The sequence below is a fragment of the Anabrus simplex genome, chromosome 1 (genome assembly GCF_040414725.1).
Source record: "Anabrus simplex isolate iqAnaSimp1 chromosome 1, ASM4041472v1, whole genome shotgun sequence".
Lineage (NCBI taxonomy): Eukaryota > Metazoa > Arthropoda > Insecta > Orthoptera > Tettigoniidae > Anabrus > Anabrus simplex.
The window spans coordinates 1,662,938,307-1,662,964,457 of record NC_090265.1 but is presented as its reverse complement, the minus strand read 5'-3'; the positions used below and the strand labels follow the sequence as shown (position 1 = coordinate 1,662,964,457).

Sequence of the window (26,151 nt, the reverse complement as noted above, 5' to 3'; positions counted from 1 at the left end):
AACAGTCTTGATTGCGGACAGTCGCGATTGCGGACACAAAATATTTGGGGAGAGTGCCAGCTCATTCCAGGGTTTTCCTCTTTCAGTTGCGTCTTTATTGTGGACAGTCTCGATTGCGGATACGTCATTAGTAGCCTCGATGTGCCTATTTCCTACAGATAAGCCTTCGTAAAATAAAGTATCTATATTGTACTGAGCCGTATCCTGCCGGCTCATAAGAAATATTCAGAGTATTATTTGACAAAATATATATAAATTTTATTCATATAAATTACAGTTAGAAATGTTAAAGTATTGAATCCCAAGATAGCTGAGACAGGGAATCGATGGAGACATCAACTCGCTGGATATTGCCTAATACTTCCTTGTGACCGTGAGAATAGCTTAGAGTAACCAAGCGTTGGGAAGGATCGGCACGTGTACAGGGTGATGACCAAGCAATATTTTGGCCAATGAGAACGTGAGGATTTGGCAAGTATGGAGTCTACATCGCGCCAAGTCTTAATTCCCAGGTTGACCAACGTGTATAGTTGCTTGAGTTAATTTCTGTCATTCATCGGTTTTCCATAGGTCTAGAAGTAAAATATAATCAGAAATACGATATAATAATTAGAGGAAGAGATTTGCTATTGTTTGAACTGTGTTTCATAAATATATTATAATTAATATTGTGTCATCATACATAGCAAGCTTTCTGATTGGTGGTTTGTTTAGACAACCGAGAACCCCAAAGTTGAAACGGCGTTACCGAGGTTTCCTCAGTACCCGAGCTCTGGAGAGCGTCACTCTGATTGGATAGTTTGGAGAGTGTGCAAGTGTATTCTGATCGGATAGTTTGGATAGTGCAGAAGTGCATTCTGATCGCGGATATTGAAGTGTTATACCAGTAACTGTATATGATTTCAAACAAGTGTTTCAGTCGTGCAGCTGGAAGATATAACTGTTCCAGAGTAAATTGAAAATTACATTATTTTATAATATAAAGTCAACATAGACGGTGATAATTAGCCGCAGTGGAGCAAGTGCAGGAGAGACGTGCCATTGTATCACATTTTCGTATTGGCCGTGTTTCGCGAGGAACTATCGTAGCGTACCGCGTGCCGCTCTCAAAACTGTGTATATACCCTTAAAGTTGAAGTTTGCATTATTAATGTGTCAGTGTGTTTGGATAATTTTGTCACCAAGGGTTGTTCGGCACGTGTAGCATTGAGCGGTGAAGAGATATTCATCCCAAGCTTTCTGTGTTCCCGCGTAAATAACTTTTCAGCAAGAAGATGGCTTCGCTTATGGAAGAAGGAAGTGCATTTTCACGTGTTGAAGCTGTGATCGACATGGAGTAGATCCCTATATATAGCAGGGATGTGAGCTGCTACCATGTATCCCGGGAGTCGCCATGAATTCAAGATAAGACGCATGTTTTAATTATGGAATGTTATATGAATTATGCTAAAGTACTAGGGCAGTTTAGATAGGGTTTTTATTTCATGTAAAGTAAGCCTGACGGCATGTGTTTGATTCATTTTGATATTGTTGTATATACGGATAAGAGAATAATGCATGTTCTTTTCATTTTCATTCTGATTTATGACTAGATAGTTGGGATAATGGGGGATTTGTTAGGATTAGTTTGTTGTTCAGTTATGCATATTCCGAGTTTTCCTTACATATTAATGCTAGGAGAATTACATTGACAAGTTCATCCAAGATTAAATTTATATACTTACTACGTCATTTTATTTTGGTTATTCAGGGAGACAGGTATAGTTAATTGCATGACGCACGGTATTTCAGAAGCTGTCCGAAGGAGCTGCATAATAACGTTGAAAGAATAGGATCTTTCGAATTTAGGTTGGAATCTGTTTTTGCCCAATGATTTGCACAGGAAACGAACCGGATCTCATAATGTAGAAGGCCATTGCGATTCATAAGAGATATGAGAAATAAAATTGCATGCGGAATGATAAAGTGTTTATCCAGGCCGATTGCATGCCTGATATGTGAGAAAATAATGTGCAGTGAATATGTACCTGCCAATTATCTCCTGAGAGCATATTGATATCAGAATTGACGGAATTAATTCCAGACTAATGAGTCTGATGTGTGTTAAATGGTAAAAGCATGCTAGGAAGGAATAATTATACGTAATTTTCCGTATAGCCGACGAAAGACGTTCTCATTGCAAGCTGATATATTGGCCGTGTTTGTATTAGACGGCGCGAATGAGATGGTATTTCCGTGTGACATTTCCTTTCAGCTCGCAACCTACCCGGAAATACATGACGGATGATCGCGCTGTTGAGCGCTCAAATGCAGCAGAAGGAGGCAATGTTGCCCATTGCTTTCTACATGATATTGGTGGCTATTTATGTGTTTTTCCCTTTCAGGTTGATGTTGTATATTGTTTTTCGTTGTTTGAATACCTTGTCTCGTTGTTTTAATGGGGAACAGCCCGAGTGCTGAATTTTATTGATGGTCAATCTAGTTCTGACTAGATCCTTTGTGGTGAACCGCGATTCACGTAGAATCTGTGTAGCACGTAAGACTTTTCTCTTTATCCGATGTAAATAGATGTGTTTAGTGTCGCTTATTTGATTTGTTGTAAATATAGCGTAAGAAATGCCACTAGTATTTTACATAGTTCATATCACGTCCCATAGCGTCTTAGTTTTTCTTTTTCATCGTAACTTTTCTTTTTATTGTAATTTTCTTTAACATTAGAATTTTTTGGCGACTCTCGATTTAAATTAAATTCATAACGGTATCGTTGTGATGAGTTAGAGTGTGACTCCATGCGAAATAACTTCATAGCAGTGTATGCGTACACGTATCACAATATATATCCCATGAACTATGGACAAATAAGAAGAAGATCAGTTTGAAAGTATACAAGTATTCAATGTTGTGCTTGACACTTTATTTCAATTTTGTTTCTTGATATAATTAACGTTATAAATGTTCAGATATTTCTTTTATTTTTGAAATTTTATAATGCTATTTTATTATTTGATTTTATTAATTTTTCAAGTAGAATGATTTGGAGATATTTATAAATAAATTCATTCTACCCCATATGATTGTTTCTCATTCGTGTTATACCTCCATTTTCCTGTCATTTACTTATATTTAGAGTAGAACTTCGACTTTTATCCTGACCCAACCGCCAACCAACACACTCTCTGTCCAACCCTGAGTTAGTCGGAAGTTCATGCAGGAATGGAGGCATCGTCCTAGAGGGTATTTACCCTTGGGTACGGTACAGTACTTTTATTACTAGTGCAAGTGCGTAAAGGTTCTTTGTTAGCGCTAACCGGGACTGCGTGCCTTTTTCTTAGAGCACCTCGCTTATTTTCGAGGTAGGCCTGCCATGTAGCTCCGCACATGAAGTTAACGGCAGGGGTTCGGAAGACGCACGGACGCCATGAACCCGCATGGTTAACCGTACTCGGCCTGTAAAATAATGAAGACCTAGTCCCATAATTAGCTGCTTGTTTTGCTTTGTGAGAATAACTGTTTGCACTTTTTAAGAAGTTCGTCGTCTTACTACTAATTATTTATTTATTAATTTAGTCTTATAATTGTTTATCACCTATTAAGATTCGTCATAATTTACTTACAACTCTTGCTTACAACATACGTTTTTTGCATGAACAACACTTACGCTTACTACATTCTGAGTACAAATGACATTACGTCCAAAATCCTTTCCAAGTTGCTATCCTCATTGTACTTCCTCGTGTTTCGAGCAATTATCCCGTTTACAGTACTTTCTTTTTCTTATAGCTCCTTCCAAATTTAAGTCCATCCACATAACTGAATGGTCTGAATTCTCTGCTTCCAGCTTTAGACAAGTGGTGATATCTCTTATTCTTGGGTGAGGCCTTCTAATTTTACTATTGATTTTGAAATTCCACTCTTCAGTGTTATTGTTTGTTCTTTGCCTAACGTTAAAACAGTTCCACATCTCCAGCGGGATAGACTCATTCAGCAACCATTGCTCAACAAAATAGATGAAGAATTGGGTTAGTTTCACATGCGGAGCAGCTTGACTATGAATTAGAATCCATCCCTTCTTTACATCTTCAGGTTTCAGAAAAGCAAGTGCAGCACATTTTCTTACATTTCGTATGATTTCTTTGATTTCCTTGCAAAGAGTCGTCATTCCTATTTCCTGAACCTTCCTCCACAGACACTGCATGAAATGGAAAAAATTGAAGAAATGTTTCTCTTAGAGCAAAAATAGCATCAGTCTCAAAGTCTACTGTGAATTTCTCTGGTTTCCATTCTGGAAAAGCTTGCACAATGTTTTCGAGCATCCGAATATATGTTCCCTTTTTTCTTGCCAGGAAGAAGTGCAAATACAATAGGATGATGTTAGTTTCACTTTCACTACTTCCCAGGACTCGACGTTAGCCCCTGACGGGACGTACTCGGGCTCCACCTCGATACCACGGCCGAACCCTTACGGAACACGCCGAAGATTTCCGAACGGCGCACTGGCGTTGAGTTGACAATGCAAAAGAACGAACTGTAGGAGATCTGCTGAACGAACGAACGAACTATAGTAATGTTTATGAGGTACACTACGAATACATACGAAGAGAACCGGGCAGTGACGATTTCGTTTTTAGAGCAGGAAAGTGTATTTATTGTACGAGTGGTTTGAGAAGAAAATTACGTGCGTATATTTTCGAATATCTACTTGTGCATAGTGTTCGTTACTGTACCTGTGGGATTCGTGTATTTCGTTTGGTGTGCCCAGCTATAGTGTCTATTTAGTTACGTGCCGCGTGTTTATTTAGTTTTTCTTCAGTTTAGGTAGGCCTACTTACATAGCGTTATAATGAGCAACGTTAAGAAATACTCGTGTTCTGAATGTGGTAAAAGCTATGAGTATAATAAAAATTTTTGGAAACATGTTTCTAAGGCCCATCCAGAGAAACTAGATGAAATTGCGCCTTGTTTAAAGGGCGAGACATCTCTTCCGCACCAGTGTAAATTTTGTGATAAACAGTTCACGCACAGTTATAATTTAAAACGGCACGAGCGTCAGTGCCACACAAACTTAATTGGAGGACCTGAGACAGAGGATAAAAAATGTCCTTCTTTCTCAAGCTTCCTAGAGTGGAAACAGCACATTGAAAGCAAAACATGTTCACAGTATGTAAAGAAAAGGGGTTCTTACACTGCAACAGATAACACGAAGAGACATTACTATGTGTGTCATCAATCAGGCTTTTTTGTGTCTGAAAGTAAAGGCATCAGGCACTTGAAGCTTCAGGGAAGCAACAAAGTTGATGAGATCTGTCCAGCAAGTATTCGAGTAATTGAACACGAAAATGGAATGTGTGAAGAAAAATATGTTCCCACTCACAGAGGTCATCAAAATGATCTAAGCCATCTTGCCCTCACAGATGTAGAGAAGAAAACATTAGCAACAGATATTGCCAACCAGATTCCCTTTCAAGCTATTCTGGACAAAATTCGCGAATCTGTGACAGACTCAAAGCTTGAAAGAATTCATTTAATCACAAAACAGGATTTGTATAATATTGAGCGTAGTTTTAACTTGAGCTCTAAATCTGTCAGACATCAGGAGGATGGTACAAGTGTTGAGGCCTTGGTCAATGAAGTTAATTCAGGTGACAGGCCCTTGTGTATTATTCTATAAACATCAGGGGACCACCAGTGAAAAGCATCCAAACCTCAGAAGTGATGACTTTATTTTAATTATTATGAACAGTGCTCAGAGTGAAATATTAAAGAAATATGGTAGTGACTGTATATGCACTGATGGAACACATGGGCTTAATAGCTACGGGTTTGAGTTAATAACGCTTTTAGTTCTGGATGACTTGAGAGAGACTTTCCTTGTGCATTTTTGATTTCCAGTAGAAGTGACCAGAAAATATTGTCTCTATTTTTCACCTACATTAAGAATGAGGTTGGTTGTGTATCCCCAAAGGTCTTCATGTCCGATTTGGCAGAAGCCTTCTACAATGCTTGAAATGCAGTCATGGGACCTGCAACCATGAGATTATTTTGCTCATGGCATGTTGACAGAGCATGGAGAAAGAATATTCAGACCAAAGTAAATGGGAAGGAAAAACAAGGAAATGTTTATAAAATTCTGTGAACAATAATGCAACAATATTTAGATTTTTGTGAATTAAATAGGGGTGGTCTTGCACACTTAGTAGCTATGTCAGTGAGTGTATGGCATCATGAAACATTTGATTTAAAGTGGCTATGAACATTGTGCTTTGAATGTTTCAGATCAAAAGCAGTTGTTATTTCAGTTAGGAATGAGTAGTTTGGATTGTTGTGATATGATGATGATGCTTGTTTAAAGGGCCCTAACATCTAGGTCATCAGCCCCAAATGTTGTGATATCAGTGTTAGATGAGATATGTGTTTGTGGCCTGTTGTAAAGAAAAGGGTTTAGAATGTTTTGAAATATATAGTCAGTATGTAGGTAAATAATACACAGAATTAAGCAATCACTGTTTTCAGGATTTTAATGCAAAATGTAGGAAGTTATGAGCATCACTGTAAAATTCTTGTTTGTAACATTGATAATTAATCCTATATGGACTACACACACACAAAAAGAAAAGAAAGAAAAAAAGGAACATGTGATACAGATTTGAGGTCCTTTATTTAATCATGAATAAACGCATTTAGGCATATACAAACTACTATTTATTTCTTCCTGAATTGAAATCCTCAGAAGTATTGTTCTGAAGTATCACTAGACGTTATGATGGAGGTGGTGCATAACTTGGTGGGTGTAATTATTTTTAACTTACTTGCTTTATAGTTGACCTTTCATAGGGCAGAAGATTGCAAGTTGGAAAAGAGGTAAAGCTTTTTTGTGAGATCTACTTAATATTACATTTGAAAATTTAATGTGATTGGACCTTTTACAATAGACTCGTGGGCTGTACCACTGTCTGTTAAGAGCAAGAGATTATCTTCAGGGTGCAGGAGTACAGTACTGTACCATCTTCCCCTACCAAAGTCTTTCTCATCGAAATCAACTCCAATATATCCTATTATGAATACCTAAATATTTTAGAATAGGTATTCTACTTAAGAAAAGTATAAGTGATGTTTACATTTGTTGAAAGAATCATACAAGGAACAGTATCAAAGTCATGATGGAGGAAATTCAGGAGACAGAACACTTTAAGTCACTTAATAAACAACAGCAGTCATACTTGGCAGAGGAAGGAAAAACTTATCAGCAGCTCACTGTCGGACCTGTGTCTGGAAGTGAGTGAATAATCTGTACAAAACTCAAGGCTGCCCCTCAGTATTGATATACTAATTTTTTTCTAAAATAAAACAAAAAGAAACACATTGCATATCTTCTTCACAAAACAATCTTTACATCACCTCTTACAGCAGTCTGTCATTTGCCCTTAATTTCTAATTTTTATCAGAATACTACCATAATACAATAAAAAAGTACTATAATCTGAATATTAGATCAATAACTAAAAAGGTTTACTAAAAACTAAATCTAAATCCCATGGCACCACAGCCCTTGAAGGGCCTCGGCCTACCAAGCGACCGCTGCTCAGCCCGAAGGCCTGCAGCTTACGAGGTGTCGTGTGGTCAGCACGACGAATCCTCTCGGCCGTTATTCTTGGCTTTCTAGACCGGGGCCGCTATCTCACCGTCAGATAGCTCCTCAATTCTAATCACGTAGGCTGAGTGGACCTCGAACCAGCCCTCAGGTCCAGGTAAAAATCCCTGACCTGGCCGGGAATCGAACCCGGGGCCTCCGGGTAAGAGGCAGGCACGCTACCCCTACACCACGGGAAAAAGGTTTACTATGAACCATTAAATTGCTATTTTTTCTGGAAAATGTTTGTTATAAGATAAGACATCCATCTAAGTTCTTCTGCATGCATTCTACTTCTTTATATACAAGCTTTCTCTTGTTTTAAAGTTATCATTCCATGAAATTCATTCCCTGAGCAACCTTTATATTGCCAAGACCATTTATTACACAGCTTTCTTTAACTTCAATTTTACTTCTTCAAAAAGCTTGTCACTAGTTGCCATTTCTTCACTTTTATTTCTTAAGTTTCTTGAAATCTTCAAATTCTTCAATATTTAAGTTGCATTTCTTATTTACTTTTCCAATTTTGATGCACTTTTCTTCCTCTCCATCAAGTTCATTTGGTGCTCATTCTGTCCTTTCTGGATGAGCAGTGTAGCAAGAGTGAGCAGATCTTGTCACTGTCAGTTGCTTCGTTGTGACCAGATCAATTGTGGTTTGTTTTACTGCAGTAATTTTTAAAAGCATCCTGAATATTTGTTCTTGTATTTAATATTCCTGGTGACATGGGCGATGCTTTGTCATTGATCAAATCTTGGCTCTTCTGAGAGAAAGCTCTCTACTTCTGCACTCCTACAGGATAGAGTGAAACATATCTTAATTGTATTTCTTACTTCAGGATATTTCCTTTTCCCACATGGAAGTTTTAGATTGATATGAGGTTTCTGGTTCTTTTAACTTACAGATTTTTAATTTGCCTTAACTTTCTCAAACTTAAATATCTTCCATTCATCTTGAAGGATAATACTATCCATGGAGGAAGACTGTAAGATTGACTTAATTGGAGACGGCGCGAACAAATTCGTTATCTTGGAATTACCTTCAGGGATACTCCAGTGTTCGACGAGACTGCTGTAATGAAAAACCTTCACAATAAGCTCCAAATTCTAACATCGTCGCCACTGCTTAAGGAAGACCAAAAACTCATAGTACTGAATTCCTCAATCTGTCCCACCCTGATGTACCCTTTCCTGACATGCAGTTTCAAGAAAATCGCACAGAAATTCTTATCCGATAGCAATAAAATGATTAAAAGTGCAACAAAGGAGATATTGCAGTTACCGACGGATACTCCAGATGGCATGCTGTACACCGAAAAGAAATACAAAGGACTCGCTCTTTTTAAAACCTCGTGGGAAGTTTACCTTTAATGTATTAATGCCTGTAACATCTTGCTTAAGACTAAACACCCACTCCGCGTCGCTTCAAGGGATTCTCATGCGGAGAGTCAGGAATGCGTAGAACGCCTAAAACTAACAAACGCTGATATCCAGAAAATAAGCGCCAAGAACGGCTTGTACGATACTAAGAAGATCCGGCAAGAGCTACGAGAACGGGAATTCACCTCCTGGTGTTCACTGCAGCAAAAAGGACTCTGAGTACAACTGTACAAAGAGCACACACCAGCAAACTCTTGGGTGCGAGATCATACCGGACTGTATTGTAACGAGTGGAGAGAGGCTATAAAGATGACTGCTAATGTTTGTGCGGTGCGTTCGGTGCCAGGCAGGTCCCTGGACAACAACCTCTGTTGGCATTGCCACAGAGAGAAAGAAACTCTTGGTTATGTCCTGGGATTCTGCACACGCAGGGAGCTCCTAATAAACATGCGGCACCACCAGATCAGATCCCTCATTGCCGAAGAACTCAGAAAGAAGGGATTCAATGTATATGAGGAGATACACGGACTGGCCATAAACAGTAGTTCGCGGAGAATTGACATCATAGCCTTTAAAGACAGCAGCTCTCAAGGATTCATATTAGATCCAACTGTCAGATTCGAGCATCATAGCGGTCAGCCAGAGGAGGTTAATCTTGAAAAGATTAACAAATACAAATCCACTATCCCTTACTACAAATCTAAATACCACCTTCAGGAAATAGAAATACAGTAATGGTCGCGTTCGCGGTACCGTACCTCATCATTTCGTTGCCATATGGAAGCGCTTCGAACTTCCAATGAAGCTCATCCCTGAAATTGCGACCCTCGTCCTCAGAGGCTCCATCAAAATCCTGAGACACCACCTCTACAGCTACAGCTCTGGAATGCCACACTAATTATACTGTACCTTTACAATTTAGAGTTTTCTTCAATTAATAGTTCTGTACAGAAATTTGATATGTTTTACCTTGTCCATAGTGGCAGATTGTAAATACAGGACGTTGTTCCTAAATAAATGGAAATGGAAATATTATTATTGTGAAGAATATAAGTCGATATATCAATGGGAAGAACCTTTGCAACCTTCACCATATCTACACAGCAGTGATGTGAATTTTTCTCCTTAGGTTGTAAAAACAGGTATGTATTAGAAAATATGCAGAAGTAGATTCCTCCCCCCTCCCCCACAAGATGTTTGCAACTGGTGATATAGTGTTCCTGTACACTTTTCAGAAGAAAAAAGGGCTTCTTTTTCTGGCAAGTCTTTCACAAAGTGCATAACTGAAATATCTCCTCCTTAATCCATGCTGTTTTCAGCCTTCATAATACATCAGTTTTGCAAACCTACAAATGATATAGTAGCCAAGATTCTTCAGCTCATCATACAGAAACTTGAATAAACATTCTCTCTTTTTTGGAAAGTCTCAGAGTAATCTAAACACCAAGGTTGATACTTGCTGTCGCTTAAGTGCGGCCGGTATTCAGGAGATATTGGGTTCGAACCCCACTGTCGGCAGCCCTGAAGATGGCTTTCCGTGGTTTCCCATTTTCATACCAGGCAAACACTGGGGCTGTACCTTAATTAAGGCCACAGCCGCTTCCTTCCCATTCCTAATCCTCTCCCGTCCCATCATCGCTGTAAGACCTATCTATGTCGGTGCAGCGAAAAGGAACTTGTAAAAAAAAAAAAAAAAAAAATCAAACAAAGCTGCACTAGGCATAAAACTCAATTCACCCTTGTATGTTACATTTTTAAAAAGGAAAGTATCGATTAATTTGTAGTTTTCCAGTTGATGTTACGGATCCACAAACTGTACTGGTATGTTTGTGGTAACACTCACAAAATATTTTTGAAGAGCGAGACTTAGTTCTGTCTGTTAGAACATGGTAGAAATTATTCAGTTCTCATGATGCTGTATGCATTTTTTATAATTTTTGAGTCAATAGTTATCAAAGTTCAAAAGCAAAATAATTTTCAGAAAATTTCAGCACTTATACTTCCCACTGAATATGGCTGTTGGCAATCCCAGCGAAAACTTACCTTATTTAAAGTCCACCATTAATGGTACCACATTCAATGAAAAATATGTGGCTTAATTAATGGGAAGTTTGTGTATGTACAGGAGAGTACAGTGTACACTGGAGGTGTGCTCAATGGGTTTGCTTAAATTATCAGCAGCAGCAAAAACTGTTGTGGCATCTTTAGCGCCTCTTTATTTATTTCACTTTTTTTTGTATCTGTCTCTTGGCACAGGCTAGAGCAAAGTGCAGCTTCTACTGAAGTCCCAATCTCATCCATGGCTGTGACAATATGGAAGCTGCTGGGGTATGGGTTGTGCTGAGTAATGACATTTGGAGCACAACTAGTGTTTGAGTATTATGAAAGGTGTTGCTCATAGGATCAGTCGTGCTACAGTAGCACCTTCTGGTCCAGTGAGGAAAGCAATGGCAAACTATCTCACTCCTCATCTTGCCTAGTATGCCTCATTTGGACTCTGCCATTATTTTTTGCAATTTCCATATAACTGCATAACCTTTGGTGGTCCTAATTGAGGATCCAACCAGCCTCTGGGCTGATGACCTAACAGACAGAAGCAAACTTTATCCCTTACTCCTGTAAATATCACAGGTAAGGACCTAACATCCTACGCAAGTGAAGCCTGTTGTCAAATCAAATCAAAATCTCTTTATTTGCAAATGAGGTGTCTACCTCGGTGGCAAATGGTACACTAAAATACATTATTGTCAAGCACTAAATTTTAAATTAACAGGAGACGAAGAAAATTTTCCTAGAATACAATATTATACAATTTACGCTAATAATTTTTTCTATTAAACACACACATCATCCTTAATAAATTTATATTGTTTACAAAATTCTACTTATAATATCTTACAAACATAGTCAACTCATATACAATACGGTATGTGAAATTACTTCTAATAATACTATACAACTGGTATAAGATTAAAATTAACATTGAATTTATTTACATATTTATATTTTACCCATTTTGGAACCTAAGTAACATGAGGGCTTAAAATTTGTGTGATAATAGCAGACAATAACAGAGTGAACCATGTAATGTTTAAGGACTTGTCAATATCTGCAAGTTATGAGTGTCATTTCTCAAACAATTTCAAAACTTTCATTTTTGACAGTGTGTATATTTTAAAAATTATCATAATCAGCTGAGCTTAATCAAACAGACTCTGCAAAAAGCTTTAATGTTTCCATCATTTTATTACCATGACAAATTAACAGCTGCCAAGTTCTCAGATATCAGAAGCGTGTACCCAAAGAAAGTGGTTGTTTGCTGAGAATGGCTCCCAAACTAAACTTCAGAATAGTTTTTCCACATAGGTACTCTTGAACAACAACTCTTGTGCAGTTAATAACTTCTATGAAACTACATTTCCTGTGATCAAACAAGAGTGTAGAAAGGAGTAAACAATTGCACATTTTCTGCAAACTATGTCTCGGTAATGGAAAATAATGAATATTTTAAAAAGTTATTGCATTTCCCTCTGGGAAAAATCAAATGGGCATAAATACTTTTCAATAAAATGTGTGATGCTATGTTGTCTAGCAACCATGCAGACTGTGATCTGAAGTATTGATGGAGAATGGACCATGACATTAAGATCCATGGTTTGTGCAGCTCTCAAGGTAATGTCGCCAGCTAACATAATGTCACACGTTTCTTTACATAACAGTATTACATTACACAAATGTTTGAATAACCCTCAACTGTTAAGTCCAAATGTGTGGTTTATGGTGAGTTGCTGTAGACATATCCTAGTGTGTGAACCATGGGCAACGGCTGAGTGGCAAAGTTAATCGTCTTCAGAGTTGGGATACTCATTGCTATGGAAATGGGGTGGACATTTTCGACATGTTCCAAGCTAGGACCCTCCTGTTGTTCTGGCAGCTAGAACTATACAATCAACCGGTGGTCTCTACCCTATAGGAGAGATTCTCACTGTGATTATGTGTAAGTAAGGCACCATCCTGCTTCACAGAATGTACCAAGCTCAGAATATTTTAAACAAGCCTTGAACCTATGGGAGTAACTCAGTCCCACTTCTATTTGACAGGGGAGGGACCCCTTTTAAACTTACGTACTTAGTTATATCCTTTTACTCTTTTGGAGAGCATAGGGCTTTGACAATGAAGCGCCAAAGTATCCTATTTTGAGCTAGGGTTTTCAGTTCTCCAAAGGTCTTCCCTTCTTGTTTTGCCTCCTCCATCACACTGTGTCTCCATGACTTTCTGGGTCTACCTCTCTTCCGTTATCCTTGGGGTTCCAAAACAGAGCCTTTCTCTCCACTGCATCCTGCTGCTTCTGCAGTGTGTGACCGATCCATTTCAATTTCCTCCGCTTTATTTGTATGCCAATGGGCTCTTCTGTTTGTTTCCAGAGATCTTCCTTTGAAAATACTTTTGGCCAAAAATGCCTTAATTCTCCTTTAGCATCTATTTATAAATACATGTAGTTAATGAGTGATCTCTGAGGTAACTTTCCCGGTTTTACAACCATGTAACAGTACTGTTTTTACATTTGTTCGAAAAATGCGAAGTTTGGTTTTCATTGAGATTTCTCTGGCCCTCCATATCGGATAGAGTTGTATGAATGCCACATTTGCTTTGTGGATTCTCATTTTGACATCAGCAGCTGCTCCTCCATCCTGAGTAACCATACTGCCAAGATATGTAAACTCTTCACGTTGATATCCATTGCTTTTGTTTTCTGGGTATTTACCTTGGAAACTACTTGGCAAATAAAATGGAATTCAATGCGGATCCATCAATATCAATGAGGCTTATGCAAGAAAGAAAGTAGAACTGGCAGAGGTAAGTGGAGATAATGAGGAAGAGATAGATTAGAAAATGTTCTTAACAGGTGTTAAAATGGGAAGGACTGTTAATCAGGAGTTCTATTGCACACAACATAATTTTGGTTAGGCTCGTAAATGAGGAGATGACTTGGGTAGATTTAGCCATTGGAGGAATTAGGATGAGAACTGTCTGCGTGAACCGTGGCAGCTAATCACACTAACCACTACACCACAGAGGTGGTCGATTCAATACTATATCATACAATAAAACTTTCACCAAAGGAACAATATTACGCATTGAGTACAATTAAATAAAGTACGGTGTGATTATACAATTAAAATCATTTAGTATTTGACTACACACTAAGAAACTAACAGCTACTAAAGAGACTGCCAGACTGAAGAATGCACTCAGCAAGCGGGTGAACCATACCTCAGTGCCCATGACCTTGGCAAAAAATATACCCTTGCTACCCTTCCTCATAGCACATGCAGTGTCCACTACTTGCTGTGGCGGTATACAAATCGGTTATCCGGGACGAACGACATTCTGTGCGTATTTCCTCTAAACATTTTGTTAATAATTAAATAAGATGAGGGAAAAATTAGCCGATAAGACAACAGGGCTTGTACAAATTGCTTTGTTTAAAAATAATTTCTATAATTCCTAGTTTCAGCTAGCTAAAATGGAATAAAAATGTAATCTTTTATCCACAAAGTGAGGGGGCAACTGCCCCCTTCCCCCACAATCGCCGCTACTGCCCTGTATAAAAAGGAAGACGGGAAGAAATGCAGAAATTATAGGGGCATCACTCAACTTTCTAAATCAAACTTTTGGAGATCATTTGAAAATGAATTAGGAATATAGTTGAACCGTTATTGGAGGAAGAGCAACGCAGGTTCAGGAACAACTGAAGCACTACAAATCTGATATTTGCCATCAGAATGATAATGGAGAAGCACTGGGAATAGGCTATGTTAAGAACTTAGTGATAGTTTTTATGGACATTGAGAAGGCCTACGACAGTGTTCCTAGAGAGATAATCTGGGAATACCTAGAAGGTATAGGTCTGCCAGACATCCTGATTGATAAAGTAAAGATGCTCTATCAAAAGTGCTTAAGCTGTGTCCAAATATTGGATGGAAGATCAGATTGGTTTGAAACCAAAAGAGAAGTCCAGCAGGGAAGTGCCTTGTCACCACTCCTGTTCATCATTGACATGGATTGGATCATAAAATCCAACAAAGAACATTGCAAAGAGCCTAACACTCTAATATTTGCAGATGATGTTCTGATCTGGGGAGAAAATGAAGCAGACGTACAGGAGAACCTAAATCCCTGGAATAGCAATTTAAAGAATATGGACTAAAAATCAATAAAACAAAAGCTCTTTAAATGACTATCAACAGTAAAGGCACAGATTCAAACAATTTCCTGGAGGGACGTCTATTGCAGTCTGGTTCTAACTTCAAATAGGCTACCTTGGAAGAATCACTTCAAAAGATAACCCATTAAATTAAGAAATACTTAACAGAACTCAGAAATCTTCTCAATTTCATTTTCAAGTGAGAAACCTACTCTGGGATGATAAAATACCCCAGAAAGCAAAACTGACCATGTTTCATACCTACTTCATTCCATTTCTCACATATGGACTTGAAACATGTACCCTGCATAACAAGGCAAATAATAACATCCAGTCAACAGAAATGAAATTCACCAGAACAATGAACCAAAAGACCAGGAAGGACAAGATTAGAAATGAAGCAAATAGAAAGGAGGCTGGCATCAAAATGCTTGTTACCAAGCTTTTAGGAAGAGGCAGGCTACAATGGTTTGGACATGTTATGACGATGGACAGAACGGGAACAGCAAGGAATTATTTTGACAGAGAAGTGAAAGGGGGAGGCCAAGGAATTGATGGATAGAGACAGTAAAATCTGAGGTCAGCAAGAGGAATGCCAAGTGGGAAGATATAGAGGAACAGAAACTAAACTGTAACAGGATGAAGTAGCAAGCGCTTGTACTCCACACCTGGGAAACTGGAACTTGAAGATGATGTATGGATGTAAGACATTTATAAAATTTACTTTGCACAGGAATCCTCTGGAAGTAAATTTCAGTTATGCAAATGACACCTCACTTTTCTTTCAATTTCTGATCATGGCTTAACAGTTGCAGAACTCTTAAATTGAGCCCTGGCACACTAATGACTGACACTTTCAGCAGTACTACCATGTACCAGCAGGGAAGCTACAAACCAACAATCTTGAGAACAGATTTAGCTGTTACCTGCAGCTTTCAGGAAGGTAATTATCATATATCAGTCACACAGTTCATGGAGTGTGATAAAAAAAATCATACCATAGTACATCATGCTCAAAAATTTCATGTGATTTGACCTTTTTTTACAATAGAAACAGGAGTGTACCACTGACCCTTTAGGATGAGAGATTATCTTTAGTGCTGTCGCCCAGGTGGCAGATTATACTTTAACTAGAAATACTGTTATAAGTCTCAATTAATACAGTATATGGTATTGATAACAGTAGCCAAGAGATTAATTATAATACAAGGTAGTGGAACTGAGGCTGTACTTGTATTTCGGTATTGCTGATCTTGAAGGATAGCCTATATCCATTACGGTAGTGGTTAGCAAATTTGCTTGAATCTTATTATCTCATGCTTGGCAGAAAAAAAAGAATACCCTTCAATATCAGCTCACTGTCAGTTCTGCCTACGGAATTACATAACCTCTTCTATAACCTAGAGGTACTGAGTTTGATGGGATTATATTCAACCTTCTCATTGTTACTTTCTTCTGACTTTCTGATATAGATTCAAGCAAATTCACCAACCACTAATGGATATACCCATCAAGATCAGCAATACTGGAATAAAAGTACAGCCTTAGTTTCAGTACCTTGTACTATAATTAATTATCTTTTAGCTAATTTTATCAATCCCGTAGGTCTATACTGTATTAGTTGAGACTTAAAAGTGAAAGTATAATCTGCCACCTGGGCAACAGCACGTAATGTAATGCAGATCACTGATTATTAGTGCAATTCTTATTGATTAATGAAACTGTATATCGGTATCTAAGGTAAAATAGGGCATTCATTCCAATATATAATTTGAGGTTATAATACTCGATGCAATATTGAACTGAAATATACAATATAGACGTCAAATATAATATTAAAAAATACACAAAATTTTTTTAAATACATTTATTTATATAAAGCCTGTACATTTTAAAAGACTGTGCTTGCTTTAAACGGGTTGTAGATCACATGTACCACTCGGAGATATAACAACAAACAATAAAAATAATTGAGCTCCAGAGACGGAAAGCACTATCCAATATCTTCTCACAAGACATTCTCAACACACGAGTCACATTTATATACACATATGCTAATACTCTGAGCATAAAATAATAGAAATAGCGCTGACCATGTGAAGCTGCAGTAGGTGAAAATAAACATACAGCAATGGTCTTCAGAATAGTTCAGTTCAGAGATCAGTTAGTGATTTGAACTACTCGATTCATGATGGCGGCGTACGCCATTCGGAGAGCTTCGGCTTGCTCCGTAAGGCTTCGGTAAAGCTTCAGAGTGGAGCCGTAGTACGTCCCGTCAGGGGCTAACGTCGAGTCTTCCCAGGTCCACATGTATCGTGTATAGTTGGACGAACTGGTTGTTTACACTCTTAAATGTACCGTCAACAAAAAACAACGTTCTTTCTCGCAACATTTCCTTAGCTAAAGAACTGGTGAATATTAACATTCTGTTATCTTTGCCGTCATCTGAAAGGAGAAAGCTCTTTCCGTCAAACATTTTCAACAATTCTTCACAGAGGATGATTTCTGACGCTAACTTCGGTTCTTTCTGCATTCCATGATCCTTATTCCTTCCATAGTACATTGAATGTTTAATATTTATAAACTGAGGAACGTGTGTTACAAGTTCAAATTCTTTATTACACAAATTTTGAAATTCTTCAGAATAAATCTGAGTTATAGAAGAACTAGGCTCTTCTCGAGCCCGTTTCTTTGCACGAAATATTGCTTGTTTTACATCCAGTTGAGCCTCATCAGGTATGCAATCGTGATTTACAATTCTCACGACTTCATTACCTAAAATAAGTAAGCAGATGAATAATAATATTAGTAATTAAATAATAATAAAAATAAGGAAAACAATTATTTAATAATAAAACACAGTTACTTTCTTTGCTAGTAAATACAACCAAATTTAAAATTTTCTGCATGACAGTGCAGGGAGCATTTATGTTTGTGGAAAAAATGAAATTGGATCACAAATAGTAAATATGATGTATTTTAATATATTTGCAACTAAAGTTTAAACGAATCAAGTTGAAACTTAATAAAGGTATACATATTAAAATTATTAAAATCTGTTAAGATTAAGTTCTGTTACATACCTTTAGTAATTAATTTTCCTTTGCACTTCTTCGTTTTCTTCTTCAAACAAATCCATGTGATAACACCATGTTTACTCATTCTAAACTGTCTGTAATTATAACCATGCAATAAGGCGCATGGCTTACCTTTCTCCGTCTCAATAAATTCCATAATAGCACAACAATTAATGAAAAGAAACAAGCAAACGAACTAAACACTCAACACAGTGGTAGAGCTAACGTCCTGTATGACAACTAGATCAGGACTGGATTGGTAACACGAGTGAAAGAGGGGTGGAAAACCCTGGAACGAGATGACACTCTTCCCAAATATTTTGTGTCCCCAATCGAGACTGTTAATGAGGTGTCCGCGATCGACACTGTCTGCAATCAACACAGCACCGGTTTTTCGTGTTTTTCCACTTTTTATTAAGTGGAAAAGTACACTACAGTATGTGCAAGAATATAAACTTATTCGCTACAGAGCTCTGTCAGAGAACAAGGCCTCTTCAGGGACTCCAGGGCGTGGTAACGACCACAAAGTATTATTCATACCATCGGCACACACCATCATGGTTCGGTTCGTGAAAATCTAAGTACAACACATGCCTTATGATGGAAACCATGGACCGTTACACGAGTCCATGAGATCGATGCAACTTTGGCACCAATATTGTCTGTTGTCATTGCATCCGTTATATAAAAGTCACTCCAAATTTCTGTCTTCTTCGATTTTAATTCATGTTACAGCTCTTTGTGTTCTTTTGTATATTGTAGAGTCATAGTACGTCGTAGGTCCTCAGTGAAGAAAATTTCTAAAGTCAGTTCATATATAAGTCTCGAGGGCGTGTGTTTAGATCCGCACAGTGCTTTTTCAAGGAAAACTGATTTCATCCTTTCTATCACTTTTAGGTATTTATTTTTCAGGAAAGTCCATATAATCTCAATGTCGTAGGTCACGATTGGTATGATTTCTAGACGGAAAGGTTTCAAGGCTGTTTAGGTCAATAGTTGACTAAGATGATCTATGTCGTAGGTTATGATCTTTATTTCCGTTTTGACGTTTAACTAATAGGATAGAGAGATGTTCCACCATTCAACACAATGTAAAATATATTAATTTATAAGAAAACCGGTTTCGACTCCCTTGGAGTCATCACCAGTTCTTGTTAAAATTCAAATCAAGGAGAATCTGATAACAATCATCATAATGAAAAAATGTATACCTAAAGGCGAATGCCTGAAAACACATCATTGGGTTGCAAAATATTACACTGAAATAATAATAATTTCGTGTGGCTATTTCTAGCCGAGTGCAGCCCTTGTAAGGCAGACCCTCCGATGAGGGTGGGTGGCATCTGCCATGTGTAGGTAACTGCGTGTTATTGTGGTGGAGGATAGTGTTATGAGTGCTGTGTGAGTTGCAGGGATGTTGGGGACAGCACAAACACCCAGCCCCCGGGCCATTGAAATTAACCAATGAAGGTTAAAATCCCCGACCCGGCCGGGAATCGAACCCGGGACCCTGTGAACCGAAGGCCAGTACGCTGACCACTCAGCCAACGAGTCGGACTACCTTGAAATGTAACGTACACATGGTAAGCACATACGACATGAGCACTTATAATGATATGAAATACATGGCGCTTTAAGAGTGTTCTTGGACTTGATGGTCTTGTTTCTATCTGAATAAACTAGACGAAATATATACACATTGAAATGTTTCAACGCTGTTTAGATCAATAGTTGACTAAGATGATCTTCATTTCCGTGTTGACGTTTAACTAATAAGATAAGAGTTAGAGGGATGTTCCATTGAAATGTGTGTATATTTCATCCAGTTTATTCAGATAGAAACAAGACTATCAAGTCCAAGAAAACTCTTAAAGCGCCATATGTTTCATATCATTATAAGTGTTCATGCCGTATGTGCTTACCATGTGTACGTTACATTTCAAGGTAATATTTTGCAACCCAATGATGTGTTTCCAGGCAATCGCCTTTAGGTATATAATTGTTTATTATGATGACTGTTATCACATTCCCCTTGATTTGATTTTTAACAAGAACTGATGATGACTCCAAGGGAGTCGAAACCGGTCTTCTTATAAATTAATATATTTTACAATGTGTTGAATGGTGGAACATCCATCTAACTCTATCTTATTACTTACGATCTATGTCGTTTATTGCTATTATTACTGCCGAGTCCTTCCTTTTATGTGAGCTGTAAATGTAGTCCCAGTTGTCTAGAATGTCATTCCGAGATATTTGAATGTATTTATAATTCTTAGAGGTGAGCCTTCGTAACTGAGTGCATGTTGCTGCTCGCCTTCCTCCCCTTTTAAAACCCAAGACTACTGGTTTCTGTTCATTAATTTATAAATTGTTTTCTTTGGCCCATTTTGACAGTTTGATGATTGCTTTTTGAAGTTCATCTCGGTGTGGCGATGTAATTACCATATCGTCCGCATATAGGTAAATTCTAACTTGATTCTCAGCGACTGCTTGTGTTACATGTTACTACATTGAAGAGAAGTGGACTCAAAGGATCTCCTTGGAGGGTCTCTATAGTCTGAAGAATTGGCTTTAATTTTGCTAAATCGTCGCATATTCTCACATAGTTCTCTGATAATATATGTTTTTAATGTTTTGTAAAACAGTTTTTCCAGGTTTTCTCTTCCAGTTTCTAAAGAATCAGGCTCCTGTTTGTGGAGTCAAACGCCTTGCGAATGTCAGGAAACACTGCCTATAACTTTCCTTTTCGTGGATTTATTGCTTCTTGTATATCTTCAATTAAACAATGAATTACCTGGGTTATTGATCTACCTCATTTAAATCCGAATTCTTCTTCTGGTATTTTGTCATCTACTACATCCCTCAGTCGGTTTTCCCATTATCACACTGGGCAAATGCTGGGGGATATTTCTTTCCTACTCCTAGCCCTTTACTATTCCGTCGTTGCCAAAAGATGTGTGTCGGTGCGACCCAAAGCAAATTTATTAATGATAGCCTAGTAATAATAAAATGATAATAATAATAATAATAATAATAATAATAATAATAATAATAATAATAAACCGGGCTGAGCAGCTCAGACGGTTGAGGCGCTGGTTTTATGACCCCAACTTGGTGGGTTCGATCCTGGCTCAGTCCGGTGGTATTTGAAGGTGCTCAAATATGTTAGCTTCGTGTCCGTAGATTTATTGGCACTGAACTCCTGTGGGACAAAATTCCGGCACCTCGGCGTCTCCGAAAACCGCCAAAAGTAATTAGTGGGACGTAAAACAATAACATTAATAATAATAGTAGACCTAATAATCATGGCCGGCCCCGTGGTGTAGGAGTAGCGTGCGTACCTCTTATCCGGAGGTCAGGGATTTTTACCTGGACCTGAGGGCTGGTTCGAGGTCCCCTCAGCCTACGTGATTAGAATTGAGATTGAGGAGTTATCTGACGGAGAGATAGCTGCCCCGGTCTAGAAAGCCAAGAATAACGGATGAGAGGATTCGTCTTGCTGACCACACGACACCTCGTAATTTGCAGGCTTTCGGGCTGAACAGCGGTCGCTTTGTAGGCCAAGACCCTTCAAGGGCTGTAGTGCCATGGGGTTTTCTTTTTTAATAATCCTGGTGAATATTAGTGGCTGCCTAGACACGTTAGTAAAGGCGTGCTCGGGTTGACCCTGTAGACGTGGGTTCGATTCCTGGCTGGGTCGAGGATTTTAACTTCATTGGTTAACGTAAAGAACACACTTTGTGAACTCGCAGTTGTGATCAAAAATCTTCTGTAAGAAAGAAGTCAGCTTCCGGACGAAACTATCTTTACGTCGATTAGTTTAAAGACCAACTTTGCTTTACGGGAGTGAAATCTCAGTGGTCTCAGGACATTTTATTCATAAATTAAAAGTAACTGACGTGAAAGTACCGAGAATGATAGCCAGTACTAACAGATAGGAGCAATATTAGGAGGTTACTCGGAATGAGGAGATAAAGTCGTTAATCACTGCCCCAGAGGAGTGAGACAGGTTTCGGCAACGGACATAATTCCTGTCTTTGCCGCCAAATGGGGACTTCAATTTATTCCATTCCTGACCCGGTCGAATGACTGAAAACAGGCTGTGGATTTTCAATTTCATAATTTGTTCTCTAAGTTATTTTCTCCAGCGTAAGCCACACAAGTTTAAAATGTGTATTATCAATTTAAAATTGTAAGGCATGACCATGTTGTTTAGTACATACCATAAGAGAACCACAAGACTGGGAAAATTCCTTCCTTCGGTCCTGGAGCTCGAAACGCAGACTATTAATTTCTCTGTTGCGCTCCGCTAAAGCAGTCTCCAGCTTCTCTGACTGTAACAGAAAGAACACACATGGTGGTTACCAGGCAACTGCGGTCATACTGTTAAGGAACATTTTACCTAAAATAAACATCAGGGTAGTAAAATCCCTTATAAAGAAGCGGCCGTGGCCTTAATTAAGGCACAGCCCCAGCATTTGCCTTTCCCATTTTCACACCAGGCAAATGCTGCGGCTTTACCTTAATTAAGGCCACGGCCGCTTCCTTCCCATTCCTAGGCCTTTCCTATCTCATCGTCGCCATAAGACCTATCTGCGTCGGTGCGACGTAAAGCAAAAAAAGAAAAACCTTATAATGAAGGAAGTAATATAACATCATTAAACCGTTGACTGCCAAATTTTCCTTCTGTAATTGAAGACCTCTCCGGAATTTCATACTCATCACGATGCACAGGTCGCCTACGGGGGTCAAATGAAAAGACCTGCACTTGACGAGCCGAACATGTCCTCGGACACTCCCGGCACTAAAATCCATACACACCATTTCATCCCAATATTTTATTGTCATAACTTAAGGCTTTAAAAATAACATAAGATATAGTAAAATGGCTAGTAAATGGTATCAACAATTTTTGTACAAAATAATATTTCTTACATTTTTGTATAACAAAAGAAAAATCCTCTACATGAACTTGGAACATGAATGATAGCAAATAATATTCGTGTAATAATAAACACAACAATAACAATAAAAATGTTAAGAAGATATTGTGGCAGGAAACATATACAAATTTATATGTGATTTTGTCTACGGCCTTTATTTAAATGATTTATTACACATGGCGATGGAGCAATACAGGCACTGCTGCCATCTTCACAGATGGTCCATCCTTACACCACGAAAGACCACCGCCGTCCAGCCTGCTTTATGCAATGCGGTTAACATGCTTCTCAGCGTGAGCTCTTAGTGTCACAAACCTCCGCTAGAAGCGCCAGCTAACGCACCCAACTTATCTCTGTACACACGTTGTTGTGTTCCAGTGCGTTTTCATCGAGCATTTATGTGTGTGTCTCTGGTTGTAAAATGATGAATTGTTGTGTTCCTCTCTGTATATCATAGCAAGAAGTCCGAATTCTTCAGGTGTGAGGATTCCTGAAATCCCCCCAAGTAAAGAACTTTGGGAAAATCGACTTAACACTATCAAGGCAAGGATCAACCATGGGTAGTCAATGGATTCCATCCAATTGTTCTCGTGTTTGTAGCCTGAATTTTAGAGATGGAGATAAAATAAAAATATATTGAAGCCAGAGAGCGTGCCTAGTCGGTCTTCGAATTATCCCCAATACTTTCAAACAAGAAAAATAGCTTCACGAAAGACCAGACAGCGACAAGATATTTCTTTGGAAGAAATCTGCCATGAAACAAGCTCTTCAACCGCAGGAGATACATTGAAAGATGAGTACGAAATTTGTGTGAACAACGGTTTGCTTCAGACTAGCTGAGTTACGTACGTTCCAGTATTCCATCAATCAATCAATCAATACTGATCTGCATTTAGGGCAGTCGCCCAGGTGGCAGATTCCCTATCGGTTGCTTTTCTAGCCTTTTCCGAAATGATTTCAAAGAAATTGGAAATTTATTGAACATCTCCCTTGGTAAGTTATTCCAATCCCTAACTCCCCTTCCTATAAATGAATATTTGCCCCAGTTTATCCTCTTGAATTCCAACTTTATCTTCATATTGTGATCTTTACTACTTTTATAAACGCCATTCAAACTTATTCGTCTACTAATGTCATTCCACGCCATCTCTCCGCTGACAGCTCGGAACATACCACTTAGTCGGGCAGCTCTTCTTCTTTCTCTCATTTCTTCCCAACCCAAACATTGCAACATTTTTGTAACGCTACTCTTTTGTCGGAAATCACTCAGAACAAATCGAGCTGCTTTTCTTTGGATTTTTTCCAGTTCTTGAATCAGGTAATCCTGGTGAGGGTCCCATACACTGGAACCATACTCCAGTTGGGGTCTTACCAGAGACTTATATGCACTCTCCTTTACATCCTTACTACAACCCCTAAACACCCTCATAACCATGTGCAGAGATCTGTACCCTTTATTTACAATCCCATTTATGTGATTACCCCAATGAAGATCTTTCCTTATATTAACACCTAGATACTTACAATGATCCCCAAAAGGAACTTTCACCCCATCAACGCAGTAATTAAAACTGAGAGGACTTTTCCTATTTGTGAAACTCACAACCTGACTTTTAACCCCGTTTATCAACATACCATTGCCTGCTGTCCATCTCACAACATTTGTCTCAATCCAAGTCAATATTCAAACGAATAAGAATGACAGCAGTGACCAAAAAATCAGACATTAACGGCTCCGATCGAGAATTCTGAGACTACGATAACAGCTGATGACTAACCATAATAAACTTTAAAACTACAGAGGAAATTCGAAGACAATCTAGAAATTGATCGTCTGAATAAAGTAAAGGAAGTAGCTAAATATAAAGAAAAAAGACCATTTATCTTTAAAATCAAATCTATAATTTTCGCAAGACAAAATGCGCAATCAGAACAATTCACACGGTACTATATGGCGTGGGGAATATTATCAAAAACGGTTACGAATATGGCAGGGCTCCTAGTCTAGTATCAGCTCCGTCACAAAGTACTTTGGACAGGTAGCCTATAAGGAAAATGTTGATAGTGTTTGTCGGGATTTCCCAATTAGTGAAGGAAAGACTTAGAGCTGAATGTAAAACTCTCATATCAACAGAGTGTAACAATGATTGCCGATTAAATGGCTAATTAGGTAGGGCTCCTCTACGACCGAACCAGTGACAAGTTCGTTTGCGTGGTCAGTGTTGAATGTGTATGCGGCACAGGTATTGAAAAATCTCCTGCTCTCACGAATAAACTGTTGTGTTTTCTTGTAAACGGACTTTCCTCGTTAAAGGCTTAGAAGTCTCCGATCTATCCCTTTTAGTTCAGAAATGATTAATGCCGTTGACTATCAATCATAGAACCAATGTTTAAACATTTCGGAGAGGGGAAAGTGAGAACGTGTGTAACTCATCCATTCTATCCTAGCCGTAAACTTCTTTTCAGTTTTCGCTATTACCATTTGATAAATGTGAGGTCCTAGTTCCTAGACAGTGAAATGACAGCAATGGCATTGAAAAATGAAAATCTACTACCTGTTTTCCAGTCTTTGACCGGGTCAGGGATGTAATGAATGAAGCAGATATAGGCTGTTAGTACGATGGGGTCGCCACTCCCAAAGTGATTTATTAATGAATGTTAGATGCTATGCAATGAGAATGGAGAGTGTTGCTGGAATGAAAGATGACAGGGAAACCCGGAGTACCCGGAGAGAAACCTGTCCCGCCTCCGCTTGGTCCAGCACAAATCTCACATGGAGTGACCGGGATTTGAACCACGGTATCCAGCGGTGAGAGGCCGACGAGCTGCCGTCTGAGCCACGGAGGCTGTAGCAATGGCATTATCACCTCCAAATATGTGAACGAAGTTTATCGCCTCCATAGAGACCTTACAT

General features: G+C 38.5%; 1 protein-coding gene across 1 annotated transcript in view; it reads right to left on the bottom strand.

Moving 5' to 3' along the window:
- Positions 1-26,151, bottom strand: part of LOC136858667 (serine-rich adhesin for platelets) — a 500,703-nt gene that overhangs the window by 11,468 nt on the left and 463,084 nt on the right. Inside the window, exon 15 of the mRNA XM_067138381.2 lies at positions 22,518-22,628. Coding sequence (XP_066994482.2) covers positions 22,518-22,628 — 111 coding nt within the window. The remainder of the gene's footprint in view (positions 1-22,517; positions 22,629-26,151) is intronic.